This window comes from Halichoerus grypus, chromosome 5, assembly GCF_964656455.1.
Source record: "Halichoerus grypus chromosome 5, mHalGry1.hap1.1, whole genome shotgun sequence".
Classification (NCBI taxonomy): domain Eukaryota; kingdom Metazoa; phylum Chordata; class Mammalia; order Carnivora; family Phocidae; genus Halichoerus; species Halichoerus grypus.
The window spans coordinates 117,340,871-117,353,723 of record NC_135716.1 but is presented as its reverse complement, the minus strand read 5'-3'; the positions used below and the strand labels follow the sequence as shown (position 1 = coordinate 117,353,723).

General features: G+C 32.3%; 1 protein-coding gene across 1 annotated transcript in view; it reads right to left on the bottom strand.

The window, feature by feature from the left end:
* The window catches only part of COL24A1 (collagen type XXIV alpha 1 chain), a 237,673-nt gene that overhangs the window by 86,693 nt on the left and 138,127 nt on the right, over positions 1-12,853 (bottom strand). Inside the window, exons 19-23 of the mRNA XM_078071776.1 lie at positions 7,419-7,472; positions 5,474-5,581; positions 2,510-2,563; positions 2,201-2,254; positions 1,308-1,364 (exon numbers count right to left, since the gene is read on the bottom strand). Of these exons, the coding sequence (XP_077927902.1) occupies positions 1,308-1,364; positions 2,201-2,254; positions 2,510-2,563; positions 5,474-5,581; positions 7,419-7,472 (327 nt within the window). The remainder of the gene's footprint in view (positions 1-1,307; positions 1,365-2,200; positions 2,255-2,509; positions 2,564-5,473; positions 5,582-7,418; positions 7,473-12,853) is intronic.

The following is a 12,853-nucleotide window of genomic DNA, read 5'->3' as shown; positions in this document are numbered from 1 at the left end:
TTTTTTCCAGTTTTTTTTTTCTTGGTATTTATTTCTAGTTTTATACTATTATAATCAGAAAAGATGCTTGATATGATTTCAGCCTTCTTAAATTTATTAAGACTTGCTTTGTGGCCCAACATGTGATCTAACCTAGAGAATGTTCCATGTGCACTTAAGAAGAATGAGTGTTCTGCTGTTTTTGAATGTTCTGTATATATCCATTAGGTCCCTCTGGTCCATGTGTTGTTTAAGGCTACTATTTTCTTTCTGGATGATCCATCCATAGATGTAAGTGCCCTACTTTATTGTATTACTGTTGATTTCTCCCTTTATGTCTGTTAATATTTGCTTTATAAATTTAGGTGCTCCTAAGTTGGTTGCATAGATATTTACAATTGTTATATCCTCTAGTTGAATTGATCCTTTTATCACTACATAATGCCCTTCCTAATGTCTTGTTACAGTCTTTGTTTCAATGTCAATTTTATCTGATATGAGTATGCTACCCAGGTTTTTTTCGTTTCCATTTGAATGGAATATTTTCTTTTCCATCCTTTCACTTTCAATCCATGTGTGTCTTTAGGTATGAAGTGAATCTCTTATAGGCAGCACATAGATGGGTCTTGTTTTTCTTATCTACTCAGTCACCTTGTGTCTTTTGATTGGAGCATTTAGCCCACTTACATTTAAAGTAATTATTGAAAGGTATGTACTTATTGACATTTTGTTAATTGTTTCCTGGTTGTATTTGTAGTTCTTTTCTGTTCTTCTCTTGCTCTCTTCCCTTGTGATTTGATGATTTTTTTAGTGGTATATTTGGATTCTTTTCTCTCTCACTCTCTTTTTTGTGAATCTATCATAGGTTTTTGGCTTGCAGTTTCCATGAGTTTCATATTTTACACCCAATGTACATAGCAGTCTATTTTAAGTTGATAGTCCCTTAAGTTCAAGCACATTCTAAAAGTCCTACATTTTTATTCTCCTTCCCCATATTTTGTGTATTTGTTGTCATAATTTACATTTTTTATTTTGTGTATCCCTTAGCTAATTACTGTAGATATAGTTGTTTTTACTATATTTTTGGGGGGGCAGAGGGAGATGGGGAGAGAGAGAATCTTAAGCAAGCTCCACACCTAACATGGAGCCCAACACAGATGGGGCTTTGCATTTAGATTATATAGCTACAAATAGTGCATGCCTATAAAAATCATGTTATGAAACTAACAAAACAAAACTCCTTGAAAAGATGTGATTGGTGCTGTCAATCTATTATCTTCATTGCATTTTATCTTGAAACATCAAAATAATTTTAGAAAAAGACCTACTGGTTCACCTCGAGGCCCAGGTGGTCCTAGTACTGTGCTATCTTCTCCTGGATAACCCTGTAATGAAGATAATGATTTATAAACAAAACCAAATTAATAAAATAACCTTTGAAATATGCAGGCTATTATTGTCTAACATGTTATGAAATATACTATCTTTATCTATTTAAATGGAAAACTTTTACCTATAAAACTTAGCATAGGATATTTTATACAGGTGTGATTCCTATAGGTTCTAAGAAGTGTCAATCTGCTTTAATTACATAAAAAGCAGTTTAGGAATTTGCTCGAAATTTCAAGTTTGCAATGATACTGTAAATCAACAGGAGTACTGTTGTAGTTATTCTTTTTTTTTTTTTTTTTTTTTATTTATCTGAGAGAGAGAATGGGAGACAGAGAGCATGAGAGGGGGAGAATCAGAGGGAGAAGCAGACTCCCCGCTGAGCAGGGAGCCCGATGCGGGACTCGATCCCAGGACTCCAGGATCATGACCCGAGCCGAAGGCAGTCGCCTAACCAACTGAGCCACCCAGGCGCCCCTGTTGTAGTTATTCTTAATCCATAAAAAATTTTACTACAAATGTACCAGTTATTTAATCTGTAGTCTCACAATTTCTTTAATAAGTAATTAATTTTACTTTTACAAAGCTTTACAGATTGCAAAGTGCTTTAACATATATTATTTCATGAATATCTTGAGATAGCCGATTGAAGACATCTTAATGACTTGTTTACATTTTTGTCTTTTATTATTTATCTTCTAGAATTTGCAGTACTTCCCAAGTTGAAAAGTGTTTCTTTTATTCTTTGAAAATGTTTCCATGCATATTTTCAGAAAGAACACAAAAATTTAATATTTAACTTTAGGATTAAAAAGTCAATATACACACATACCTTTTCTCCTTTAGGTCCTGGCAACCCAGAAAGTCCTGGTTGACCCTGATGGCCCTAACAAAAGGACAAGTAAGCAGACATTCTCCATATAATTTGTGCATGTTCTACCTAATAACACCAAGGTCATCCTATTAGATATGGCAATATTCTGAATGAAAAACGAGATTTATTCTCTAGGCGGTTGAGGCCTAAATATATTAGAAAGGTTGTTATCAGTGAGATTTCATCTTAATTTGCATATTTGAGATGACATCTTTATATAACTATTTTCATGTAAATACATTTTAATTTCCAATTAGAAATGATTACCCTATATCCTGGAATTCCTGGTTCTCCATGAGGTCCCATCAATCCTAAGTGTCCCTAAAAAACAAAGCAAATATTAGAGAGAAAACAAACAACTGTTTAAACCATTAAACTTATACTCTTATTATTTATTTATTTAGTACTTTTATTACTTAAAATTTAGATTTTTTGAGGTATAATATTTTACTTAGTCTGAAATGGAAAACAAAAAATAACACTCTAACTTTTGTCTTATTTTTCTTCTGAACCACAAAAGTCCTACCAAAAACATGTCTCTGTAGTTTATTTCTGGTATGAATATTCTTAATCATATTAAGAAAAATATTTTCAGTTGTTAGAATCTGGTAGGTTTCTAGTAAGTTCTTGGAAATGTAGTTTGCACCTGTCCAGGTTTATGGTAGATGTGCATCACTGAATATTAGAATATAGTCTGATAGTTTTTCATATTGTCACAATGGGATCAAGGAGAACATATTCATTGATAGTTTCAGATGCTTTGATAAACAAAGTTTCAGCTCTGGTCAAACTTGTTAAAATAGAAATGATTGACAACTTATGTACAATAATCACCCTATTATTGCTTTTCTTATCAATAATTTGCAGATGAGGATACTATATAAATTAGGGCTAATTAATAAATGCCCCCAAAATACTGAAAATGTGACTCAGATAACTGAAAAGAGCAAAAATAATAATCCTAATAATGAATGTCTTATCTTTCATACTATTAAAAAGTTTCCACATCAACTCTCCTATTTGAGTTTGAAACTAAACAGGAGATGAGAAAATTAAGGCAGAGACTAGGTATATGCCTAACCAAATATCAAACTAGAAATTCTAAATATGATTATTTATCCAAAGAACCCATGAGAACCACCTATCATTAAAGTGGATATAAAGTAAAAATATTAAAGTAAATAGGTATCTTACACAGCATCAATAAGAAGATATAATGGGAAAAAGGACTGCATTATAAATCATAAAATCCGTAAGAAACTAACAATAAACCTAACAAGATAGAGGTAAGAACAGAATGAAGGAAATAACAAAACTTGATTAAAAGGTATATAAGAAGATATAAGTAAATGGAAAGACATATAGTGCTTCTCTACTGAAAGATTCAATATTAAAGAACTTAAAGAGCTGATTTTAAAGTTCACATGGAAGAGAGAATTATGGTAAGAGATGAACTTTTTAGAGAAATGAAATATGGAGTACTTGCCCTGACAGATCTCAAAAAATACTGTAATAGTAAAATAATTTAAGTAGTGTGGTATTGGACCTAAAAACAGACTAACAGAGTGACAGAAGAAAACAGAGAGAATGAAAAAAGCCAATAAATATTTGAGAGTTTAGTTTATGGTAAGGGTAGTATTTCAGAAAAGTGGGAAATAGATTGACTATTAAATGATTTTGAGACAACTGAATATCAATTTGGAAAAGAGAAAATCAGTTCTTTACAACTTATTTCATAGCAAAGAAATAATTTTCATATAAGTTAGGGGTAAAAACAAAGCTATAAAAGTATTAGAAAGATATAGAAGAGTGTTTTTATATACTTTAGGTGGGAAAGGCATTTCTAATGAAGAAATAAAACCTAGAACTGTAAAGTAAAAAACTGACAAATTTGGCTATATAATTAACCTTCTGTCCAGCAAAAGATATCACAAAAAATATTAAAAGATAAATGATAGAAAGGGAAATGTATTTGTAATATATTTTATAACATATTTAACAAAATATATTATCTAAAATATATAAGGCATTATTGCAAGTCAATAAGAAAAAAACAACCTAATATAAACCATGTAAAGTACACATGAAAAGGCAATTTCCAGAAAAAAATACAAATTACTTTATTGCAATCAGGGAAATGTAAATAGAAAGAAAATGAGACACACTTATCAGATTGTAAAACATCAAAAGAGTTAATAGGAAGTATTGGTGGTGGGAGAGTGAATTTGATGAAACCTTTTGGGAAGGTTAAATATGTGTCAATATTCAAAAAGTGAATATTCTTTTTAAACAAAATCCAAAGTAGCAGCCTACTCTGATGGCAAGACTCCAGATTAATTCTGATGTTCATTAAAAATTAATCATATAAAGTACTTTAACATATAAGCCAAAAGCAGAGAAATATTAATAATTTAAATAAAAGGAAGTAAGAAAGACCTGAAGTAGTAAGATGAATATGTAAAAAGAGCCTGAGATAAACTTTCCTCAGACAACAGATGGATTATGCAATGCTCTCAAGAAGGCGTTGGTAAAAAGTCTAGCGTTTGTGACATTTAATGGAGAGTAGGAAATATACATGCATTTTGTATATAAGCTTATGAAACAGTGAAAACACTAAACACTAAATCACAAATATTCTGCATCTCTTGTGCTAGGACTTTCTGAACTGGTCCAATATATTAGCAATAAAATTTTGCTATTATAGGTTCAGAGGTGTTATGCGACCCTTGCTTCCAACATCATATAAAATTCATGCAAAAGATTAAATATTAGATGTTATGGATATTGATCACAGCTGGTTAAAAAAATCTCCAGATAAGCATGTGGAGTCCAAGCTTATAAATAAAACCTTTAAATAAATCTAATTTTCAAAGCAATTTGCCAATCCTGACAGTGTAGTTTTATACAGATATTAAATTCTGACTTTAAGTGCAAAGAATATAAACTTTCTTACTTAGGAGTTATAATCTGATTTTTTTAAAACTTCATTTCATATTTTATTTCCATTTTGAGTTTTTTTTTCCCCTCTCCCTTTTCCATGTCCAGAAACCACTAAGCCATTTAAGTACTGTGGAATGCTTACAATTCTCCACAGCCCATGGAGGTAGATTATTTTCAATGGAACTATTGCTTTCTCTGTAAAATTAATCAAGGGATGAAACTTTAAGGACATGGATACATTTCTTTTCCATCCACAGTGAACTCAGGTCTGGAAACAAATCAAATACTAACCACAGCACCTCTAGTTCCTCTGGCACCCTTAGGACCACTTTCCCCAATTTGTCCAGGAGCACCTCTGCTTCCAATTTCTCCTGTGGGCCCTATTTGTCCTTTATCACCCTGTGGATGTCATTAATAAGAGAGAAAAGTGAGAAAAAACAAATTTTTACTTAGATGAATTAACTATATCATATACTTGGAATGACACCAGAGGATATTCTGTAAGCAAAATTCTGTAAATAGTAACTTTGCTTTAATTTAATAGTAGTAGAGACCATCACTGATAATAAGAAACCATCACCACCTAGGTTAACCTAAAGATATAACTAAAAGTAATTTAGGAGAAAGAACATTTAAAAAATAATTTTGGCCTAACAAGCAGGGGAGATTTGGTGTTCTTGCTGAATTACAAAATAACCAAGATTTTTATTTTGAAAGTTGTTATGTATGTATGTTTGCATGCATGCACGTATTTCTTGTCATCATGAGAAAACACAGGCCCTATGAGAAGCCTGTTTCTATAGACAACTTCAATGCCACAAAGATCTATTTAATGCAAAAAGGTTCCAGTGTATGGTTCTGTATATTCAGAATCATCACTCACTGGTTTGGAGTCTGCCTTTAAAAATCCATAACATTTTTTTTAATCGATAATATTTTTATATCATTTTGCATCCTTTTAAAAACTAGTTAGTTGCCTTCTGTTTTCCATCAAGCTGACTGATCATTCTCTACCACCAAAATACAGCTTCTTTGAAGCAACTTTAAGTACTATAATTCGTTTTCTGAAAGTGGGAACCAACCTGTTCTATTATTGATATTCAAGTAGATACAAAGAAAAACTAGACTGTGATCATAGTCAGGAAGTTTTTGGTATTCATAATAATTCCCAGGGGTGCAGGTTATTGTAAGGACTTATACTGTCCCACTTCTAATGTTGATTTTAGATATAACATTATGTATGATGAAAAGAGACTTCAATATTGGGGTTATTTTCATGGGCAAGAATAGCTACTAAATATTTAAGTGATGAATCACTGAATTCTACTCCTGCAACTAATATTATACTTTATCTTAACTAACTAGATTTAAATAAAAACTTGAAACATTAAAAGAAAAAGAATGGCTACTAAAATTTACCTCATTAATTTTTCTTTACCTTTTATTCTCACTTATACTGTCCCTACATTATGACAAAGATGGAGTGGGTGTATATTAGTAGAAATGATAAAATTAGACTTTGGGGACTAGATATGGTATGATTTGAAGCTAAATACAGTAATATATTCAGAACTGTTGTGGTAGAATTAAGAAAATCATTTCTGTCTCATCAATACTTGAATAAATTTTTGACCCCATACAAAGATGAATTTTTCATTATAACATTCTAGAATTTTATAAATATATCATTTTTTAGTAAAATATAAAAGAAACAAATAAACCACATTCTTTATTTGTGTTTCTTAGCCAATATATGGGAAAAATAAAATCAATCATTAACCTTTTCAATTTAGATAAACATAGTACAAATAAACACAGAAACAATTCCAGTCATATTCCTTTCCCCTAACCATTTTACTAAAGTTGTTACCAAATACCACAAATGGTATAATGTTTTCCTTTTCTCTCTTTTCCTGCCCATAGTCTACTAAAGAATTTTTGGCAAACAGGAAAAAGGAAAGGCAAAGATTTTTATACAAACTACAAAGTAGGAAATTTGCCTTTAAATAATTAAGGTGATGGGTACTCCTAAGTAGAGTTAAATATTAACTTATACAAAAATGCCTTTTAAAAACAATTTATAGTACTTTATTACTTTATATCTAGTGCAAATAAAAACATCACAACATCCTATGGAGCTCGGGGCACATCAGAAGAAAGATGTACCATAAAAAGATGTAAAAAAAAAAAAAGATGTAAAAAAAAAACCCATAAAAAGATGTTAAAAAAAAATTACCTTTTTCCCTGGACGACCTCTTTGTCCTGGAATTCCCACAATTCCTTCAGTTCCCTGGATATCCAATATAAAAAAGAAAATAAACTGTTAAGGAAAGGACTAAATGGAGTGTTTAAATACTTACATCACATAACCACTGCATTGAACACTATGTAAAAATGAGGATTACTTTTCAACAATAAATATTGTTTGAATATTTATTTATTTTTAAAGATTTTATTTATTTTAGAGAGTGCGTGCACGAGTCGGGAGAGGGGAAGAGAGATAGGGAGAGAATCTCAAGCAGATTCTGCACCAAGCACCTAGCCCCACGTAGGCTCCCCTGAGATCATGACCTGAGCCAAAACCTAGAGTCCGAGGCTCAACCAACTGAGCCACCCAGGTGCCCCTGTGTAATTGTTTAAAAATACGTCACAATGATTTAGAGGTCTAGCTGTTACTAGTGAGTAAAATTTACTTATAGAAATCAGCAAAGATAGATAAAATTAAACTGTTCTTTATTAGAGGGAAAAAATTACTTGGTTTCAGTGTAACCCATTTTAATTGGTGAGAAAAGTAAACCCAGTGCATCCGTTTTAGCAGTTCTATGAGCTACTGTGGGTTCAACATCTTGTTGATGGTGTAGGATTATAAAATATATCTAAAACATGGTCAAGAAGAATCTCAAAATCTTATTGGAGTAGATTAGGAGATTTTCTTTAGTCTGTGGAAAAAAGGAGAGAGGGAAATACATGGAGAAAAAAGGAGGTAGTCATATTAAACTGTTTAAAACAATATTTTCATTTCAATCTGTATTTTGGTTAGACAGAAATTTTTAATATATACTTTTTTAAAGTAAAAATTGGCTAAAATATTTCAGATGTCATGTGAATTTGCAGGTCAACAATAATTAGGCTTAAATGAGATCCACAGTAAGCCAGAGGATGCAAGTTCTAAAATGGCTAAGAATTAATCACAGCACTCCTTGCATTAGTTGGAAATGAAAATGGAAATCTCAAATTTGTGTCCCAAAGCTTGGCAAACGGCAAAAATGACGTAGACAAGAAATAAATTGCGGTTTACCACTGTGCTATGTGGGCTCTTGATAAATATTTGTTGAACGAATAAACAGATACCTAAGGAAGTGACTCATACCCTATGTTCCTGAGCAAATGCTCTTCTAGCCTCAGAAAGTCACTGAATTTAGAAGCCAAAATGGTTAAGTTCTATTGCTGTAGTTCTAGCTGCATCCAGAGGTTGAAATGATAGTTGCACTAACCCGAGATTTCTTTGTGGTTAATGTGGAGTTTTAAAAAGAGGCAGATTAACCTTCATCAGAGGTTAATAGTGTGAACTTTTAAAAGTTAGGCTGCTCGTTTCATATTCTGGCTCTGTACCTTACTGCAATAGGACCCTAAGTAGATTATTTAACTTCTAAAGACCCCAGTTTCCCATTAATATAAAAGAGGTAAAATAATACCTTTTCAAAAGGTTACTAAGATTAAATGAGATAATGCGTGAAATGCTTAGAAAGAACTGGACTTATACTGAAGAACTTAGCTCAGTGTTAGTTCTAACTATTGTTGCCTTTTTAAGGTGTATTATGTAATATTTAAATATATATAAAAAGATATTAGAAGGTACAATAAATACCCATGTACCCACCACCTACTTGAAGAAAAAGAAGCAATATACATATGTACATACTTGAAGTCCCTTTACACATACCTTTCCAAACGCGTTACCCTCTCTCTTCACTCAGGTGCAACCATTGCCCTCAATTGGTTTATCATTCCCATGCATTTCTTTATACTTTTACTCCATTTGAAATATATGGTTATTCTGCATCTTTTCAAACTTGAAATAAGCATACTTTATGTATACTTTTGAAACTTTTTAAACACACATTTTGTTTTTGAAATTAATCAATGTCTTTAATCCATTCACTTTGTTTTTAATTCTACAGGATTCCATTTTCTTATCACAACTTATTTAAACACTTTCCTACTGATGAGTTTTTGGTGTGGGTTTTTTTTTTCTGTTATAGATAATGTGCTGCAATAAATACCTTGTGCATCCCTCTATGTGCCATGTCAGTTTTGTTTGTTTGCTTGTTTTGTTTTGTTTTTTAGGGTAGAGCCCCTGAAGTTAAATTGCTGAATTATAAAATATGTGCATCATCAAGTAGACAAGATATTGTCAAATTGTTCTCCGAAGTAGCTTTGTCAATTTACACTTCCACAGCAATGTTTGAGTCCAATTACTCCAAATCTTCTGTAATGCTTGGTACTATCAGACTTAAAATATATCCATCTCATTATGGAAAATGATATACTGTTGTGTTTTCAATTTGCATATTTCTGATTACTAAGGAGGAATGATTATCTATTCATAAAGTTATCTGGCATCTATATGTGAATCTCTGGCTCTTATCTTCTGTCCAGTATTCTCCTGAGTTATTCTTACTGAGTTATACATAAAAGGTTTTTTTTTTATTTATGTTATGTTAATCACCACACATTACATCATTAGTTTTTGATGTAGTGTTCCATGATTCATTGTTTGCGTATAACACCCAGTGCTCCATTCAGTACGTGCCCTTAAAAGTTTTTATACATATTCCTGATACTTGTATTTTGCTCATTCTATATAATACAGATCTCTTCTCTCAGCCTGCAGCTTATTTTCTCACTTTGTTTAACATAACTTTTGATTAATACAAGTTTGCAGTTTTAACGTAGTCATATTCATCAATATTTTCTTATTTCTTTCACTGTTTAGGAGATCCTTCTCCTCTCCCTCAGGTGTTCATGAAATATTCTCATAAATGTTCTCATATTTAACATTTTGATTTTCACAGTTAGGTCTTCAATTGGAATTTCATTCTTCTGTGTGTGTGCACATTTGTGTGAAGGAGCTGTTTTATTTTGTTTTCCATTTGGATAACCAACTGTCCCAGTACCATTTATTGAATATTTCATCCTTTCCTTAATGATTTGAAATCTATAATCAATTTATCAAACTTCAAGTTTCAAAATATGCTGAGATCTCAGTCTAGGTTATCTTCTATTTCCACTGGTCTCTTCCTGTGAATGAGTATGACACTGACCAAATTACTCTAGCTTATAATAATAAGTTATGATATCAGGTAGGGCAAGTCCTCTCTTCCACACACCGCTGTGCTCCCACCCCCTGCAACTTGTTCTTGAAAACTGTCTTGATATTGGCCCTTCGTTCTTCCACATTCCTTTTAAAATCACTTTTCATGAATCATGTCCTATAAAAAATTCTTATGAGGATTTAGACTAAAATTATACTGGATTTATAGACTAATTTAGGGGAGAGATGATAATTTTTTGATATTGAGTCATCCTATCCACGAATATAAAATATCTCTCCATTTATTTAGGTCTTTGTTAATAAACATATTTTTTTCAATAAAATTTTGCAAATCTTTGGTTAGATTTATTCCTAGGTGCTTAATTTTGTTGTTGATTGTATTGTAAATAGTATTTTTTAAAGTTTTCTAACTGCTTGTTGCTGGGGAAGAAGAATGGAATCTATATTTTTGCATATTCTTATATTTAGCATCTTGCTAAAATCTCATTAATTTTAATAATTGATCTGTAGATTATTTCTCTTGTTTTATTACACTGGCTGGGTCTCTGAGTAAATGTTGAAGAGAAATAGTGAATAGTGGTGATCTTTGCTCATTTCTTTGAAGTTTCACCATTACGTATGACAGTCACTATGGATATTAAATCTTTAGAAATACTTTTTGTTTCATCTATTGAGATTATATTTTTTCTTTCTTTAATTTGTAGTTATGTGACTTAAACTTAAAGTCCTTAAAAATGTTAGGCTTTTGTTGCAATACTTGTATGAGAGGGAATTCATAAACCCTTTTCTTATATCAGCACTCCATAACTGCACTGAACTCAAATATTCAGGTGTCAGCTGACACTACTGTGTGGAAATGCTATCTGCCAACCAATAATGCAGTTTAAGTATCATCGTGTTTATATATTTAAATATTAATAAAAATTTGTGGATAAAGTAAAAATGTGACAAATTTAAGTCTCACAAATGTGTATAATTGAGAAATTTGTTATTATTCTGCAAGATGGCTTGCACATTCTCCAAACTTCCATTCTCACCTCATTTTCAAGTTAATAACCTTGCCTCATACTGCACTGAGACCAGCGGCAATCAAGCAAGAGCCATCTCTTCCCAACACCCAACCTACCAGCACACCTCCTTATGTACGCACATATTGTTCCCCTTTTCTGACGAAGGAAGAAGTTTCCCTGTTTCTTCTCTGAGGCCAGCTCCTCACTTGCATCTAAACCCCATGTCCTTTTCAAGGCCTTCTCCTACACTTGCACTATCAATTTTTTTCTCTTAAATAATCACTTCCAACAGCAATTAAATATGCCAGGTAGCACTCATTTGAGAAAAATCCTTCCTTGACCTCATGTCCCTCCCTCCCTTTCTATTCACTCATTCAATTTCTCATGTACTTTTCTAGTTCCATTTTTGCTTCCCCATCATAGCAAAGCATTTTGAAAGATTTGTGTATGCTCATTGTCACTATTTCCTTACTTCTTATTCTGTCTTCATTTGGGCTTTTGTTCTTACCACAACTCTGAAATTGCTTCCTTTCGGACAACTGACCTTCAAATAGCCAAATCCAATAATCCAATGGCTCATTTTATCTGAAACTATTTTCCATTCTTGCAACTTTTTAAAACTTTTGTTTACATGGCAGCATGCTTCTCAAATTTTCTATGTACTTAAAGCATCTCTTTATCTCCTTATAGCCTAATGATTCCTGAAGTTATGTCACCTGTCCTGACTGCACCAGTGACCTTCTGATTTTCCCACCTACTGACATCTTTTTGAATTTCTAATAGGCATCTCAAACTTTATGTTTCCCAAACTGAGCCTTGAATTCCCTCTTCAAACCCCTAAACCTTGTCTCTCCTTGTCTTCCCCATCTCTGCTGTAATGGGGCAATATTTTGAAAATCATTAAAATTGCTTTTCTATTTTGCCTTTTGGAATATATAGACTTTACCCTATTCACCTTGAGGGGTTTGTATGCCAAAGGGCTGAATGTATTGAGAAAATTTTTCTGTTTTCATTGTTTCCAACTCTAAAATTCACAAGTTGAGCCTGGAGCACCCAGCACATGGGCTGTCCTATATTATAGAAAAGACACACTTTCCATCTACTGCAATAGAACTCTAAGGCTTTTACTAGATTATAGAAGGATGAGGATATGACATAGGGGAAATATAGAGACAGCCAGGTTTAGTTTTTTTTGATTCCAGGAGTATGCAGGAAGGCAAAGAGGGAGGGAGAGACATAGATGTTCAGATTTTCCTCTTTCTGAGTTTTGGCAGAGTAAAACCTTTGTTCCCTACTACCTCTTCAGGATGCAGGAAAGTTACCTTC